This window comes from Phacochoerus africanus, chromosome 5 (assembly GCF_016906955.1).
Source record: "Phacochoerus africanus isolate WHEZ1 chromosome 5, ROS_Pafr_v1, whole genome shotgun sequence".
Classification (NCBI taxonomy): Eukaryota; Metazoa; Chordata; class Mammalia; order Artiodactyla; family Suidae; genus Phacochoerus; species Phacochoerus africanus.
Window position 1 is genome coordinate 91,697,623 of NC_062548.1, and position 19,135 is coordinate 91,716,757.

General features: G+C 37.6%; 1 protein-coding gene across 2 annotated transcripts in view; it reads left to right on the forward strand.

The window, feature by feature from the left end:
• PSME4 (proteasome activator subunit 4) overlaps positions 1-19,135 on the forward strand; it is a 106,293-nt gene that overhangs the window by 6,558 nt on the left and 80,600 nt on the right. For both annotated transcript variants that reach the window (XM_047782086.1, XM_047782087.1), the window contains exons 2-3: positions 14,017-14,157; positions 15,070-15,186. In XM_047782086.1, the coding sequence (XP_047638042.1) occupies positions 14,017-14,157; positions 15,070-15,186 (258 nt within the window). The remainder of the gene's footprint in view (positions 1-14,016; positions 14,158-15,069; positions 15,187-19,135) is intronic.

The window sequence follows — 19,135 nt, forward strand, 5'->3', positions numbered from 1 at the left end:
TTAGAGTATCAGTTTTTTTTTAAATGGAAGAAATAACGAGTGCACAATTTTATCTTATTTTATTTTATTTTATTTTGCTTTTTAGGGCTGCACTAGCAACATATGGAAGTTCCCAGGCTAGGAGTCGAATGGGAGCTACATCTGCCAGCCTACACCACAGCCACAGCAACACCAGATCTGAGACGCATCTGTGACCTACACCACAGCTCACGGCAACGCTGGATCCTTAATCCACTGAGCAAGACCAGGGATCGAACCCGAATCCTCATGGATCTTAGTCAGGTTTGTTAACCACTGAGCCACAAAGGAAACTCCTGAATGCACAATATTAAAAACTTCAGAGTATCATTAAAATTTTTTGATAGATGAACCATAAAATTTTGGTAGTGATCATTACCTTTTTATGCTAATTTGGCTGTTTTAATAATACCAAGACCCTACATTTTAGAGTTTAAAAATGTAATAAATGCTTTTTCCCTTTCTAAGAAGAAACTAATGCCATTTCAGCTGTGAAATGGGTTGAGAATAGTGTTTTAGGTCATGTAAGTTTGAGGTTGCTTAAAAATTATCGAAAATGCTTTATAATCCTCTAACGGTAACAGTCTAGCTAGTACGTGTTGGTAATTTTTGGGCTGTTTAGTGTGGGTGTTTCATTTCCTGGCAATTTTATTTTTTTCCTTTATTTATTTATTTATTTTTGGCCTTTTAGGGCCACGCCCACAGCATATGGAAGTTCCCAGGCTAGGGGTTGAATCAGAGCTACAGCTGCCAGCCTATGCCACAGCCACAGCAATACCAGATCCAAACTGCATCTGCAACCTATACCACAACTCACAGCTGTGCCAGATCCTTGACCCACTGAACAAGGCTAGGGATCAAACCCACATCCTTGTGGATATTAGTTAGGTTCGTTCTGCTGAGCCACAACAGGAACCTCTTTCCTTTCCTTTTTTATTGAAGGAGAGTTGATGTACAATGTTATGTAAGTTACAGGTGTACAATGTAATTCACAGTTTTTAAGGGTAGTACCCCATTTATATTTATTATAAAATATTGACTTCATTTTATGTGTTGTACAATATATCCGTATAGCTCATTTTATACATGATAGTTTGTACTTAATCTCCTACCCCTGTATTCCCCTTCCCTCTCCTCACTGGTAACCACTAATTGGTTCTCTGTATGACGATTTTCTTTTTATAAATAAACCAAGGCTGAAATAGAAGTTTTTAGAGCAAGAAATTTTATGAATGTATATGAATGTTTGTATTTTGGGCAGATTCCTGAAGAGTTCAGTTGGCATAGCTTGTGTTCTAAGGGAAGATAGATGACTTCCAGAGATCCTGGGAAATAAAACGTCAAATTTCTGTTAACATGTACCAAACAGAGGTCCCTTTTTGTGTATGGCAGGAGAAAAGTTGCTATTTAACAATTCAGGAGTGATTAAAAATATGATTTAAAAGTTTTTTTTTTTGTATTTTTAGGGCTGCACCCACAGCATATGGAGATTCCCAGGCTAGGGGTTGAATCGGAGTTGTAGCTACAGGCCTATACTACAGCCATAGCAACATGGGATCCGAGCTGCATCTGACAACACAACTCAGGACAACCTCCAGATCCTTAACCCACTTAGCAAGGCCAGGGATCAAACCTGTGTCCTAATGGATACAAGTCAGATTGATTTCTGCTGAGCCACTATGGGAACTCCTATGATTTTTTTCGAAAAACTCAATTTAAATTTTTTTTTTTTACCATGCCCATGATACATGGAAGTTCCCCAGCCAGGGACTGAACCCACACCACAGCAGCAAGCAAAGCCACTGTAGTGACTGCTGGATCTTTAACCTGCTACGCCACAGAGAACTCTCCAAAACTCAAAATTTAGTAGACAAATCTCTGAACACTTTCACTTTGAATTTTTTTTAGTTTGTGAGGGTCTTATAATATTTTATATGTTCATTTAAAAGTGCTTATAGAGAATTTTTCATATTGTAAGTTATGACCAAAGGATTGTGAAATCAATTTAGTAGGTCCTGATTGGTTTTGGTTTGGTTTCTTGAATTAGACAAATTATTGGAGTGAATTTGGAAATAATAGGGGTGAACAATCATGAACTTTATTTCACTTATATATATATGTTGTGTGTATACTGGTTATGTCTTTATTGCTATGGGTTGTGGCCAAAAAAATTTTGAAAGCTACTGATTTTACAGCTTTCTTTCAGTGCTTAAGATATATAATCCATACTTATTTATTGAGCTGTGAAGTTGCAAGAGATGGAAACAAAAGTTGCAACAGTTTGAAAATATCAATAACCCTAAGGATTTTATGAGCTAGCATTCATAGATTGTTAAATGAGTGGTATATATACCACCTACTGTCTGTTAAGGGCTCAGAATGTGCCAGCACTAAACTAAGGGCCTTATAGTTGTTATTTCATTCAGATTTCATGAACAATTAATTGTAGGTACAATTATTATCTCAATTTTACCTTTGGAGAAATGAGTCTTAGTGAGGTTATGTAGCCGCTAATTTATCTGCTCACCACAGGGCTCTTGCTCTTAATTATGTATCCAGAGTGAGAAAAGCTTCCTGGGCTGGGAAGATTCCAGGGAAGATTCCTGGGAAGATTACCAGGGAAGGAGAAACTGCAGCTGAGCCTTGAGGTAGAATTTGGTTAGGTAAGGAGGAGTTTGGAGAAAGCCATTTAATGTGTGGGAACAAAGTTGGAGCAAATTGATCATACAACTGTTAAAGTCTGTACTCAGAGCAGCATATTGAAATAATTGTCTGTCTGCCTCTCTAGTTACTTATTTTTATGTTTCCATTGCCTGTTGCCATGTGTGGCTCTTTACTCTCAGTAAAACATTTCAAGAAATGAATGTCCTTTATCCATACCTCAAGAGGAAAACAACTGGAAAAAAGATAGAGGCATCATTAGGTGTTAATAGTGGATGGCTTTGTTACTCTAGAAATTGTCATGTCGATTTTAATAAGTCATAGGAGATATAACTCTGACATACAGTGTGCTAAACCTCCATGTTGCTCAGCCTGTGGTGGTGGGGGTGAAGAGAAGTGTAGACCTCAGAACTTCTTGTCCGTTTAGTGCCTTTCATCAGGAATATGACACTTGGTAAAATGATAGACCTGGCTTTCAGTGTGTTTAGGAAACTTACTCTCAATGTTTTAAAGACAATTTGTTTAATTTGGTCAAATACTTATTGTTAGTTTGAAAGATTTTTTTTTCCTTTTTAACAATAAAACTAGCCCTAATTAACTCTTTGTAATTATGTAAATCACTGTATTTCTCAAGACGTATTTGTACATTCAGTCAGTTGAAAAAATGTTTCTCAGTGTTCACTTTGTTTCATCTCTGGTTAGAGCTGAGGCTTAAATAGGTGCAGAGGCTTGGTCCCTGCCACTATGTAGGTTTCAGTCATCCAAAGAACTAGAATATTGTATATATACGTAACTGTAGTATGAGATAGAGTGTGAAAAATACTCAAGTTTGGTACAAGCTGTTAAGGGGCAGAGAGGCTGAAGATAGCATTTTTTCTTTCTTTTTTTTTTTTATGGCCAAACCAAGGCATATGGAGGTTCCCAGGCAAGGGGTGGAATCAGAGCTGAAGCTGCTGATGTATGCCACAGCCACAGCAATGCCAGGTACCAGCTGTGTCTGTGACCTACACCACAGCTTGTGGCAACACTGGATCCTTAACCCACTGAGTGAGGCCAGGGATCGAACCCACGTTTTCATGGATACTGGTTGGGTTTGTTTCCACTGAGTCATGACAGGAACTCCAAGATAGCACTTTTGATTAGGAATGAAAATTTCATGAAAGGGGTAGTTCACGTTGTGGCTCAGTGGGACCCAACTAGTATCCATAATGATGCAGTTTAATCCTTGGCCTAGCTCAGTGGGTTAAGGATCTGGAGTTGCCACCTGCTGTGGCGTAGTAGGTCACAGATGTGGTTCGGATCCATGTTGCCATGGCTGTGGTGTAGGCTGGCAGCTGCAGCTCCAGTTCGACCCCTAGCCCTGGAACTTCCATATGCCAGGGATGTGGCCATAAAAAGAAAGAAATAAACAAACAAAAGATTTCATGAAGGGGGAATCCTTAAATGATAGATAGGCTTCTAAGATATGAACACATAATTCAAAGAAAATAATGATTATATGTAGTAACCAGACATCCCCCAACCCAGGGCCAGCAAAACATAATAGCTTTTATTCATCGAGAGTATTTTCCTCTCAGGCAGGCAAAAATTCCATTTTAGGAGTTCCTGTTGTGGCGCAGCAGAAACGAATCCAACTAGGAACCACCATGAAGTTTCGGATTTGATCCCTGGCCTTGCTCCATGGGTTAAGGCTCTGGTGTTGCTGTGGCTGTGGCGTAGGCCGGCAGCTACAGCTCTGATTACACCCCTAGCCTGGGAACCTCCATATGCCATGGTTCGGCCCTAAAAAAGCACAAAAGACAAAACTAATTAATTAATTAATTAAAAAATAAAAAATTCCATTTTATTCTTACTCAGTGCCTCAGGATGAAATTTATTTCTGTAATGAATTTTAACATAAATTTTACTTTCTGTGTTTTGTACTACATGACCAATATATCATGCAATTTGAGTTAGGAACTCACTGTTCACTATACTTGTGCATTGTCCAAATATGTAAATACAAACATGTCTACTAAATATTACTTAATATTTAGAATAACAACTTAAATGCCTAAAAATAGAATATTGGGTAAATCATTTTTTGTATAATGGAATATTTGATAACTATTTAAAAGCATATGGTCAACCCATATTTATAGGCATAGGACAGTGTCTTGAATTTCTGTCAAGAGAAAAAAATTAGTGATACCTATAGTATCATTGCATTTATGTTTTTGAAAATATATACATAGGTACATTTATATGTAAATGAAGTCTAGAAGGATATTATCCAAGCTGTTCACAGATGTAGACAGCAATTTCAACTTTTTTGGTGTTTTTGTTTTTTTTGTTTTTTGTTTTTTTTTTTTTGCTTTTTAGGGCCGCACTCATAGCATATGGGGGTTCCCAGGCACGAGGTCAAATCTTCGGAGCTGTAGCTGCTGGCCTACGCCACAGCCACAGCAACGCAGCATCCTACCTATGCCACAGCTCACGGAAGTTTGGGATCCTTAACCTGCTGAGCAATGCCAGGGATGGAAACCTCATCCTCTTGGTTGCTAGTCAGATAGGTTAACCACTGAGCTATGACGGGAACTCTATGCTTGGTAATACTAATAGAACCATTTAAATAAGCGTATACTACTTTGCTAATAAAATAATAATAATCCCCACCGATATATTTTCCTCTCAAGTTTTAGGAATGCAACTTATAGTTGGTAAAAGAAAGGAAGGAGGAAAGGAAGAAAAAGAAAATGTATAGATTTTTTGAGAGCACCCACAGATTTCCAGCATGGCTAGATAGAGATATTGAAGGAACATCACTTGACTCACTGTTTATCCTCTGGGTTGACCTTATTCTTTTTTCTTTTTTTTTTCTCTCTTTTTTTTTTTTTTTTCCCCCCCGTCTTTTTAGAGCTATACCCATGGCAAATGGAGGTTCCCAGGCTAGGGGTTGAATTGGAAGTACAGCTGCTGGCCTTTGTCACAGCCATAGCAACACAGGATCTGAGCTGTATCTGCGACGTACACCATAGGTTATGGCAACACTGGATCCTTAACCCACTGAACGAGGCCAGGGATCGAACCTGAATCCCCATGGATGTTAGTCAGATTTGTTTCTGCTGAGCCATAACGGGAACTGCCTCTTTTTTCTTTTTAATAGGCAAACATTTTAAGAGATATTTAGCCTCGCAAGTAATTAAAGAAATACAAATCAAAATAGATTGAATTAGCATTATATTTTTAATGATTTAAATAGATTTTTCTTTTTTAATTGTACTTTGGTCAGTCTGATAAAATGCAGTGGTTCTCAAACATAGTGAGACCTCTGGGAAACTTTTTTCTTTTACTTTTTAAATGATTTTTATTTTTTCCATCATAGCTGGTTTACAGTGTTCTGTCAATTTTCTGCTATACAGCAAGGTGACTGGAAACTTATTTAAAAAAAAAAAAAAACTGGTGGGAGTTCCCTGGTGGCCTAGTGGTTAAGGACTTAGCATTGTTACTCCTATTACTCAAGTTCATTCCTTGGCCCAGGAACTTCCACATGCTGGCGGGTGTGGCCAAAGAAAACCAAAAAGCAAAACCAAAAAAAATTCCCACAACTAATACATGGGCTCCATTCTAGAACAATTTGGTCAGAAAGTCTCATGGAAGATTAAATAAATGACTTGCCCAAGGGACTGAGTGGAGCAGTTTGAATTCTCAGCAGACTTGTAGAACCATGCTGTTCATGCTTGCTTGTCTACTGTGTTGAAATCAATAAATATCCTGTTTATCCAGAGTTGATTATAATATTCGGAGTGGAGTTGCAAGGCAATTTAGCATAGAAACATAAGACATACTCCACTTTAGGTAGTACCTTTGTTGCTTTGTTCCATTCAGCAGTCACTTGGAATTAATAATACTTATTTGTTCATTTGTGATGGTCTATCCCTTTTCGTGATCCTCAGTTTGACCTTTTGGGAGGGGATATAAAATAAGCAACATCCTTTTGGTTGTGTCTTCTTGTCACAGAAGTATGCCGTTCCTGGTCTGTTCCTCTGCCTAGAGTTTTCTCCTCTGCCTCTTGTGGCCTCTTTCCCCAAATGCTCAGATTATCTTGACTTTGAGTTGCCTATTCGGAGAGATGACAGCTCCCTCTAGTCTTTCAAGATTCGCTTCAGTAATCATTTATAGATGGTAAAACTTTGGTTTTAAAAAAAGAATCACCAAATTCTAGTAATACTTCATTTATTCCCCCTCCTTCAGTGTGTTACTTAGTTTTCTGTGTACATGTGTCCTCACATCTCACTGTGAGTTTTTGGCCTAAAGGAGCTATTTGGATCTTACTCTTGTGCTGTTTATGTCATTTGCTCTAGAAATGCTTTTTGAATAAATTAGTAATTGAGTGAAAAGAGATAAAATGCAGTGAAACCCTGCATTTTATCTGTTGTTCACTTACTGTTTCTAGCAGTGAGAAACTGTATCTGCATTTTTAATACTATGTATAATTACGGAGGACTTAGTCCTGCAATAAAGTCAAAGTAATTAATTCCCAGTCCCCTAGTTTTCTCTGTTAATTTTGCCTTTAAAATTGTTTTCTATTTGGTGACCCCTTAGGAACAGAAGGGAAAGACTGGGAAATGATATAGTATGTATGTAGTGTGTACTTATTTTTTTGGTGGAGGGAGGAGTTGAAGTTTCTGTCTAAAATAAAATTTGGGAGTCGCTATCGTGGCTCAGTGGAAACGAATCTGACTAGCATCCATGAGGACACGAGTTCTATCCCTGGCCTTGCTCAGTGGGTTAAGGATCCGGCATTGTTGTGAGCTGTGTTGTAGGTCTCACACTCGACTTGGGTCCCGCATTGCTATGGCTGTGGCATAGGCCAGCAGGTACAGCTCCAATTCAGTCCCTAGCCTGGGAACCTTCATATGTTGTGGGTGTGGCCCTAAAAAGACCAAAAAGTAAATAAAATAAAATTTGGGGAATTGTTCAGGGATTTCATTGGTCATGGTAGTTTTCCTGACTATAAAATGCTTGCCATTTAGTCCCAACTGTCAGATATTAAAACATATTTTTAAAGAATCTGTGTATCTCACTATTTATTCAAGTGTTTTATATTTTAGTACAGTTTTATTTATTTATTTATTTATTTTGGTTTTTTTAGGGGTGTGCCCATGGCATATGGAAGTTCCCTGGCTAGGGGTAGAATTGGAGCTGCAGCTGCCGGCCTGTGCCACAGCACCATAGGGTCCGAGCTGCATCTGCGACCTACACCATAGCTCATGACAATGCTGGATCCTCATTAACCCATTGAGCGAGGCCAGGGATTAAACCCCTGTCCTCATAGATACTAGTTGGGTTCATTACTGCTGAGCCATGCCAGAAACTCCTGGTTTTATTGTTTTAAAATGTAACTCATACAGGTTTCTTTTAAAGACTTAAAAAAATTTTTTTCCCCTCTTTTTTTGGCTGTACCTGGAAAGTTCCTGGGCCAGGGATCAGACCCATGCCGCAGCAGTCACCTGAGCTACAACAGTGACAATGCCAGATCCTTAACCCACTGAGCCACCAAAGGACTCCAATTTTTTTTTTTAATTGAAGTTTGATCGATTTACAGTGTTGGGTTAATAGAGACATTTCTAATTAATCATTTGTTGATATGATGAGTGGAGCAGTTTACCTTCAGCTACCATTCTTTTTTGTCTGGGTGCCATATAGGAAGGCTGCTGATTAAAAAAAAAAAAAAAAAACTTATTCTGCAGGTTTTCTTTATTTTAGAGTGATTTTTTAGATTGTTACAGATGTTTTAGGTATAATTATAGCATTGACATCATACCATTCTACATTTCCTGAAACAATTACCATTATTTTTGTTTCTTAGTTGACTCTTTAATCTAGATTCTTTAATCTAAAGCTAAATAATAATAGTAAGAATAGTCATTATTGTCTGAATATGATTTTAAAGGAAGTACCTCTTGGAAGGGTAACACCTTAAGTCTGATAGTGACTATTTAATTAAGACGTATGCATGTTTTTAAATGATTTGGTTTCTTTTTGTTACACTTGGTTAATATTTTCTAATTTACATTATATTACAACTAGACTATTTGGCTGGTATAATATCCACATGATAGAATTAAGTAAGGTTTTCTTTGTGGCCCATTTTACACCAGTTTTTTATAGGTGTTGCACAGAAGATTGAAAAGAGGGCATAGTTTCTGTAAGCTCATAATTTTTGTCTTTTAAAGTCAGCTTTTTTTTTTTTTGGTCTTTTTGCCATTTCTTGGGCCGCTCCTGCGGCATATGAACGTTCCCAGGCTAGGGGTCGAATTGGAGCTGTAGCTGCCAGCCTACGCCAGAGCCACGCGGGATCCAAGCCGTGTCTGCAACCTACACCGCAGCTCACGGCAATGCCAGATCGTTAACCCACTGAGCAAGGGCAGGGATCGAACCCGCAACCTCATGGTTCCTAGTCTGATTTGTTAACCACTGCGCCACGACGGGAACTCCCTAAAGTCAGCTTTATTAGCTATACAATTCTAATTACCTTTAGTCAGAGTCATATTGAAGTGGTAAAGACACACAGTAATTGACTTTGTTGTTGTTATTCCGTACATGAAGTTTTATTTTCTTTTTCAAGACTAATAGTATTATATATTTTTTTCAGGAGATATATAATCCCTGGTTAGAGATTGCAGAATGGTGATACCTTTTATTCTTGATGAACTTAATGAATTTAAACATCCATTGCAGTTAAATATTGTGGTTTATGCTCTGCTTTTTGAATAATGAGAACCATACAACTTGACTCCTATGCTTTTTTTTTTTTTTTTTTTTTGCTTTTTAGACCCACACCCACAGCATGTGGAGGCTCCCAGGCTAGGGGTCTAGTCAGAGCTACAGCTGCCGGCCTGTGCCACAGCCACAGCAATGCCAGGTCCGAGCCGCATCTTCGACCTACACCACAGCTCACAGCAACGCCGGATCACAGGGATCGAACCGGCAACCTCATGGTTCATTTGCACTGCACCATGATGGGAACTCCCTATGCTTTTTTAAATAGTACTTTCATAATATTTGATAAAAGATTTTTAAATTAAGATAATAGAAATGCAGTATTGTTTATCCAATTTTGAACATTGTACACAACTTAATATCAAATGTTCTTACGTTAGTATAAATTATAATAAATGATGCCTGTTTACTGTAGAAAAATTTGAAAAACAAAGGTATATAAAGCAACATGAAAGTCACTAAGTTTGACCACCAAGAGGTAACTATTTTATATTGTTTGTTTTATCTTTTAATCTTTTTTTTTTTTAATTTGTTTTTTAGGGCCACTCCTGTGGCGTATGGAAATTCTCAGTCTACGGGTTGAATCTGAGCTACAGCTGCTGGCCTACACCTCAGAAACTCCAGATGTGAGCTGTGTCTACGACCTACAGCTCATGGCAGTGCTGGATCCTTAACCCATTGAGCAAGGGCAGGATCAAATTCACATCCTCATGGATACTAGTTGGATTAGTTTCTGCTGCTCCACAATGGGAACTCCTGGATTAGTTTTTTTAAATGAAGACTCTTAGTCTCCTCTCTGAGTATTTTAAAAAATTTCCAGAGTTTCCTAGTGGCCTAGTGGTAAAGTACTTGGCATTGTTACTGTTGTGGCTCAGGTTCTTTCCCTGGCCTGAGAGCTTCCACATGCTGTGGGCATGGCCAAAAATGAAATGAAATAAAATTTTTCCTTTTTTTTTTAACAGCTTTATTGCATGTAACCAGTATTTTTAATGGACTATATTTAAGATGGAGCCCAGGAATGTGCATTTTAAACAGACAAATATCTAATAGACATTTGCTAGTTAATGTCAAGTAGTTTTTCCAGAGTAGTTATACTACTTTATACACTCACCAGTAGCATATGAAAGATCTGGTTCCTCTGCATTCTACCAAAACTAGATGTTAGGCTTTTTAAATTTAGCAAGCCCTGTGGTGTGAAGTGGTACCCTGTTATGGTTTTAATTTGCTTTTACTGATGAGTAGCAATGTTGAGTATCTCTTCATATGCTTATCAGTTGTCTTGATCTTGTCTTTTGAAAAGTGCCCACCTGAGTCTTTTGCCCATTTTTTTATTTGGTTGGGTCTTTTTCTTGTTGACATTAAGGAATTCTTATGTAATTTGGGAAATGCTCAGACAAGAATCACTTTCTGATTGGCAAGAACTATTTGCTGTTGACTGGGGAAATAAGTTTCTGAGTAATCCCCCTAAAATCTCTAGTATTGTCAGCAATTCTAGCTCCTCTAAGAATCCTGCTTTTGGTCTCTTTTCATAGTATTAAATTTTGGACTGTGAATTTTATGTCCCTAATGTTAACTACCCAGTTATATTTATACTAGAGGAAAAGCCATGAGCTTATAGGTAAATTATTTCAATGGCTTAGAGTACTGTTTCTCTAATGTTTCCACAGAAGTATCTTAGCCACAAAGGAGAGTAAGTGCATAACCCCAGAGGTGCTTGGAGCCCTGTCAAGGCCTGAAGTAGCCACCAAAAGCAAAAAGATGCTTCTTTGGACTCCTCTCTTTTCACTTTAGAATGTGTGCTGTTTCTAGGATTATGGTCTGTTTTCATTTCAAAGTAGCATTTAAACCATTCTAGTTTTTACTCCTAAATTTAGAGTGAAATTGAGGGAGGCTTAGGAGGCTGTACCATATTATTCATGAGCTTGAGATACATCTGGCAGCCCTGAGTCTCTGTGTATTGTCTTCATTAACCCATTTACTTTTCCAGTCCAAGGTGCTTAAGAAACTTTCAGGGTAATTTCTGACACAGGCAAAACAGTGTCTCATGTCTCATTGCTGCCCCCCATACTGTTTGGTCGCCTAGTACTAAGGTGAAATTAAGGGATCACAGCTTGAAAGCACAGGAAAGAGCTGAGTAAATACGAGCAGCCTGAGAAAATAAAAAAAAAGAGTGCTCTTAGGATTTTGAAGAAGGAGAACAGCTACGTATTCTAATTTTAGAAGTTAAGTGTGAGTTTAATTTGTTCTTAGCTATTGGGTAAGTGCTAAAGATCATGTAAGGAATTTTTTTTTTGTCTTTTGTCTTTTCTGTTGTTGTTGTTGCTATTTCTTGGGCCGCTCCCGCGGCATATGGAGGTTCCCAGGCTAGGGGTTGGATCGGAGCTATAGCCACCGGCCTACGCCAGAGCCACAGCAACGCGGGATCCCAGGCTAGGGGTCAAATCGGAGCTACAGTTGCTGGCCTACACCAGAGCCACAGCAACGCAGGATCCAAGCCGAGTCTGCAACCTACACCACAGCTCACGGCAACGCCGGATCGTTAACCCACTGAGCAAGGGCAGGAACCGAATCCGCAACCTCATGGTTCCTAGTCGGATTCGTTAACCACTGCGCCACGACGGGAACTCCAATGTAAGGAATATTAATGCTGTCTTTGCTGTAGATTTATGTATTTGTAAAATGGTCTTCCTCAAAGAGTTTATCCAGTAACATGTTCTAGGTAAGTTTTGGTTTCTTAAGTTTTAGATTCCACATGTAAGTGATAGCATATGATGTTGGTATCTTAGTGTCTAACTTCACTTAGCATGATAATTTCTGGGTCCATCCATGTTGCTGCAAATGTCATTATTTCTTTCCTTTTAATGGCTGAGTAAAATTCCATCGAAGATGTTCTTTTTTGTGGCTGAGTAGTATTCCATTGTGTATACTTGGCACATCTTCTTCATCTACTCTTCTGTTGATGGACATTGAGGTTGCATCCATATCTTGGCTATTGTATATAGTGCTACAATAAACATTGGAGTACATGTATCTTTTTGAATTGCCATTCTGTTTTCTACAGTGATTACACCAATTTACATTCCCACCAACAGTGTAATAGGATTTCCTTTTCTCTACACCCTCTCCAGCATTTATTGTTTGTAGACTTTTTGATGATGGCCATTCTGGCCGTTGTCAGGTGATACCTCATAGTGGTTTTGATTTGCATTTCTCTAATAATGAGTGATGTTGAACTTCGTTTCATGTGTTTTTTGGCCATTTGTATGTCTTCTTTGGAGAATTGTCTGTTTACATCTTCTGTCCATTTTTTGATGGGATTGTTTGGTTTTTTGGTATTGAGGTGCAGGAGGTATATATTAATTTTGGAGATTAATCCCTTGTCCGTCACTTCATTTGCAAGTATTTTCTGCCATTCTGTGGGCTTTTTGTTTTGTTTAGGGTTTCCTTTGTTGTTCAGAGTTTATTTTTTAGGTATGTTGTGATATGATATGTTTAAGTAGTTCCAGTGAGTTGTAAGTGGATCGTTACCTTGAATGAACACTTCTTTAGGAAGGAAAGAGTGCAAAAGGATTCTTTTCAGGTTACTGTGACTAAAGACCAGTTAAGACCATACAACAACACAGCATTTTATAATTGGTCATTAGATATTGATGAGAATTGTTATCATCATAAGTTTTTTTGTCAATAAGATACTTATTTGGTAATCTCTTAAAGTATAGAATAAATCTTTCCCGCATGATAATGAGGATACAAAATGTTTAGCACCAAAGACATTTGAAATTAAGGTTAACAATGCATATTATTTTATCGTTATTAAAAAGACTCTTAAATTTACTATCATAGCAGGTTTTAAATATATGGAACAGTATCGTTAACTGTGTGTACAGTGTTGTACCGCAGATCTCTGGAACTTTTTCATCTTGTATGACTGAAACCCTGTATACCCTTTGAACAATAGCTTCCCTGTCTCTGCCTTCCCAGCCCCTGGCAACCACCATTCTATTTGCTGTTTCTGTGAATTTGGTTACTTTAGATACTGCATTTAAGTGAGATCATGCAGTGTTTGACTTATGATTGACTTATTTCACTTAATGTCTTCAAGGTCCGTCTATGTTATAGTATATGTTAGAATTTTCTTCTTTTTAAAGGCTGAATAATATTCCATACACATACCACATTTTCTTCAGCCATTCATCTATTGATGGACATTTATGTTATTTCCGCACCTTGACCATGTGAATAATGCTGCAGTTAGCCACCATACATATTTTTATTTTTATTAAAAAAAATTTTTTTAGGGCCTCTTCTGTGGCATATGGAAGTTCCCAAGCTAGGGGTTAAATTGGAGCTACAGCTGCCAGCCTACGCCACAGCCACAGAAATGCAGGATCCGAGCCATGTCTGTGACCTACACCACAGATCACAGCAACACCAGATCCTTAACCCACTGAGCAAGGCTAGGGATTGAACTCACATCCCCATGGATACTAGTCTGTTTTGTAACTCGCTGAACCACAATGGAAACTCCCACTGTACCTATTTTTAAAGGCTCTGTTGACTTTTCTCTTGCAGATATATTCGACTTTATGGGAGAAAATTTAGCAAAGAAGATCATGTTCTTTTTATCAAGTTACTGTATGAGCTGGTATCAATTCCGAAACTGGAAATCAGCATGATGCAGGGATTTGCCCGTCTCTTGATCAACTTGTTAAAGTAAGTCAATGTGCTATGATTTCTGTTAAGATTTTTTGGTTCGTTTATCTTTTTTTTTTTTTTTTTTTGCCACCCTTGAGGCATATGGAGTTCCCTGGACAGGGATCAGATCTGAGCCACAGTTGTGACCTAAGTTGCAGGTGTGGCAACATTGGAGCTTTAACCCACTGTGCCAGGCCGGGGATTGAACCTGCGTCCCAGTGCTCCCAAGAGACTGCCAGTCCCATTTGGCCACAATGGAAACTCCAGCTTTATCTTATGTTTAAACTATATGTGTATTTTTTTTTTTTAATTTTATGCCTGTATCCAATCATATGGAAGTTCCTGGGTCAGGAATCAAACCTACTTCCCAGCAACCCAAGCTGCTGAATTAAGATTCTTAACCCACTGTGCCACAGCAGGACCTCCAAACTATATGTGTATTTAATTAACCTTTCAATTAAAATTCTTTTCCTCCATGAATCTTTCTCTTTTCTAGCATACATTGAACTGTATGTTGTCTGATTGTTTCATTTATAATAAAATTATCTTCCCTCATATAGATTGTAAGATCCTTGAGTAGGCAGGGATCATTTATTCTTTTCCTTATCCCAGGCACCCAGCACAATTTGGGAAACACTTCATTTCTCCATAGATTGTGCGGGAAAGTATGAAACTCATCTGCAGTAATGGTGTCAGAAATTTCAGTTGCTCTTTTCACCTGGTGCTCTTAGACGTTTGGGCAGCAGTAAAAGGCTGGTACATTGTCTTTCTATTACCATGCTTTGCCAGTGAGTGGCCTGAGGATGGGGAAGCACAAAGCCCACGCTGTTGACACCAGCATTTAAATACTATCCTCCCTGTGAAGTATGTGTATTATGCACACCCTTGTGCACACATACACAAATATGTGTTTACTTTTTCTTTAATTAGGAAAAAGGAACTTCTTTCAAGAGATGATTTGGAGTTACCTTGGAGACCACTTTATGACATGGTGGAAAGAATATTATATTCCAAGACAGAGCACCTGGGATTAAATTGGTTTCCTAAGTAAGTATTTCCATTTAAAGTACTTTCCGGGAAGCACTTTTCGGGGCTCTTAGGGTTTGATTATAAATGGGAATATTGGGTTATTTGAGATAAAGCAAATACACATTTTTTAATTTGTTCATTTTTATGTAACCTAACTCCTAAAACAATTTATTGCCCCCCTCTAATCTGTATCTGAAACTGCACTTAAGAATTTCCCACTACCGTATCTCTAACAGCTAACATCACCATACTGGCCAAAGAAAGCTAGAGATTTTTGTTTGAAGTCTAGTATTTTGTCGTTTAAAAAAATGACATACCAAAAAAAATGTGAAGCACTTTAGCAGCAAAATTATTTTTTTGTTTTTTATTTTATTTTTTATTTTTCCTTTTGGAGCTGCACCCTCAGCATATGGAGGTTCCCAGGCTAGGTGTAGAATCAGAGCTGCAGCTGCCAGCCTACCACCACAGCCACAGCAACGCAGGATCCAAGCCACATCTGTGACCTACACCACAGCTCACGGCAACACCAGATCCTTAACCCACTGAGCGAGGTCAGGGATCGAACCTGCAACCTCATGGTTCCTAGTCAGAATCGTTTCCGCTGCACCACGGTGGGAACTCCAGCAACAAAATTATTAGTAAAATTCTGTGACATCCTCGTTTTTTGTGTGTATCTGTTGATTGCCAATGTAGTGACACTTGGTTCTAATACTGTTAAAAGTCTTCAATCTTAGTTACAATGTTGTGTGCAAAACTACACACATGCACAGGGATATGGTTTTGGCAGATCAAATGTGGCGACTGGAATTGCCATTATGCAATGATTTTTTTTTTTTCAGGAATCACAAATAACCCTAGGTAAAATTTTCAGTGGAACAAAATACAGCCTTCCTTCAATTTTTACATTAGTTTTATCCCTAGAAGATTTGGTATCTGCTGACACTGTGTAAAAAATAGTTGATGTTTAAAGCAGTTGACTTTTAGGTTCAAAAAATTTTAACCTGAAGTTCCTGCTGTGGCGCAGTAGGTTAAGAATCCTACTGCAACAGCTTAGGTCACCGTGGAGGCGTGGGTTCGATTCCCGCCAAGTGAGGTAGGTTAAAGGATCCAGTGTTGCCACAGCTGCAGCTCAGATTCAGTCAGTCCTTGGCCTGGGAATTTCCATATGGTGCAGCCATTTTAAAAAAACAAAAAAAAAACCTACAATTTTTTTAAACCTATATAATCATGCATTGGGATATTTGAAAGTTGAACTGTTTTTTTTGGTTGAGTGTGGCTATTCCATGAATTGTAGGATATCTAACATACTTGGCTTTTTTAAAGATCTCTTGAGTCTTCCCCAATAATCATGATAATTAAAAATGTCCCATGCATTTCCAAAATGCTCCCTGCATGTGGTTAGAGGCTTATGGACTTGCTGTCTCTCTTTTTGTCTTTTTAGGGCTGCACCTGCAGCATATGGAAGTTCCCAGGCTAGGGGTTGAATCAAAGCTGTAGCCACCAGCCTACGCCACAGCCACAGCCATGCTAGATCTGAGCCAAGTCGGCAGTCTACACCACAACTCGTGGCAACGCCAGATCCTTAACCAACTGAGTAGGCCAGGGATGGAACCCACTCCCTTAGGGATACTAGTCAGATTTTTAACCAGCTGAGCCACAACAAGAACTCTCATGCAGCTTCTTTTTAAAATGGTGATGTATTCCAGTTTGGAGAAACCAGACTGGACATCTGGAATGGTTTTTGAGGGGGCATCTTCTTGGTGAGAGGCAGCATTGTAGGACAGAATTAGAAACTTAATGTCTCTGTGGGAAAAAAAAATAGTAGAAAAGATTGGACTTAAAACATTTTTCAGAACTGAAATTTTTTATTTGTTTTCTTGAATTTTCTATAATCTTTTTACTATTTTCATCATGTATTTATCTCTCCTTTTGAAAGAAGTACCTGTTAGCCATATTTCCATTTAGGTTACATTGTATATAGTTATAACAATTTAACTTTTAAAGATTTTCAGATTCTTTGGCTCTTGGAGTTTCTTCATCACTTGCCTTGATTTTAATATTAGAAGAATCTAATGGTCTTGGTTCTTTTTATGCAGAAATGTTAGAGACATTAGTTAGAGAGCCAGACAGCAGTACTTTCACTCTTTGTCCCTCACAGCTAATCTCCCTACTAAAGTTTTAAGATGAGATCATTTACAGCATCTAAAAATTTACTTTTCTACTTAAGATGCTATTTAGTACACTAGTATAGCAACTGTTTATATCCAAGAGATAAAAGTATGACCTTTTATAAACATTTTATTTGAGAAAACCCCTCAAAGAGCCCTTTAATATGGCATGCTTTTGGAATTGGTATTTTATTTTGAGTATTTTCATCTTAGATGTATTCTGACACATTTTGAAACAGTTTTGTCAGCTGACTGCAAGTGTTCATACTATTTTTAGAATACTATTTTTATAACCAAAAGTGAAAGGTTACTTCATTTGTTAACTGTCTTTCATGTCTTAAACTCATGTTCCTTATATTTTTGACTCCGTTGAACTGACTACTTAGAGTGCCACGCATTTTAACATGATTTTAAAATCTGATTCCATTGCTGGCAGCAAGGATTATTAAACTTTCTTCTCCTCTCCCCTATCTTTTCTCTCCTCTCTTCCTTCTTCTCCTTTGCTTCCTCTCCCCCTTCCTTTCTCCTCCTTTCTTCCTTTTTTTTTTTGCCTCAGAAGCAAAAGGCTCTCATCTGTTTCTGCTTTATCCTGGAGAAACAATTTGTAGGGTTTTTAGTCAGAAAAATTAAAATAGGAAAAGATGTAGGTATTTGCGAACTTGGTACTAGCAACTTGAGTGTTTATAAAAGAAGCATTTGAATCTTTGGGGCATGGTTTTATTTTATCAAACAATGTCCCATAGACTTAATTGGTGTAACATATTACAAGTTACAAATGTAGGTAGCACGTAAAGAAAGGGTATTGTTACTAAGAAAATGCAGGGGGCATTATGCATAGATCAGTTTTTACAGATGAGCATGGGCAATTCATGTTTAAATTGCTACGTGTATAAATTTTCTTATTTAGTCTTATCAATATGAGTTTAGTTCTTGTGGGTTGTTGGATGTTTTAAAGGTTTTCATATTTGCATCATGAGTAGCTTGGGCCTAGAAAACTCATTTACTTTAAAAAAAATTTTTTTTTAGTATCTGTTTTTCTTTCATACTTACTCTTCTAAGGTGGCTCATATAGTATTAAGCTGTTTCATTTTTTATATTAATCTGACTCTGGAGAAATTTAATATTTCTCTTTTCTGTACTTGTTCTTGATTTCTTCTTTCTCTATTGATATGTCAAAGGACTATGTGAATTGGTGCTCTTATCCTTAAAATACAGAAATCGTTTGTTCCCCATCAACACATGGAAATGGCAGGTTCTTCACCTCTGTTGGGGGTTTCTTGATACATGTAGTCCGATTTCTAAGCTTATGTTAATATCAGCAGCTTGAGAGTGATCCCTAGCTACAGAATTTAACATGACAAAAAAATGATGAAAGAAATTTTTCTGAGAACCTGTTGAAATTTAAAATAGTTTAGAGTTATTTTGTTAATAAATGATTATTATTGTGGTATTTGTAATGGTTTTAACATGGTATTTGAGGAGCATCCTGTTTACTTTTTTAAAAATTCTGCTTTTATTTGGAAATTAGAGGATAAGTGGTTGATTTTATTAATTTTTATTAATGGCTTTAAGAATGCTTACTCCAAAAGTTTTGCTATTATAATCTTTCTTTAGAAACTGCTCTTTTAAAAACGATTTGAAAAAATAGTTCACATTGATCAGGCTTGTCATCCCTTGCACAATTATGCATGCTCCTTTTCCATGAGTGGCCAGAATCATTACAATTTCTTAACATTTGCCATAGGGTTGTACTTTTTTCTTAAAGTAATTATAATGAAAAGCCAATGTTAATGCTATAT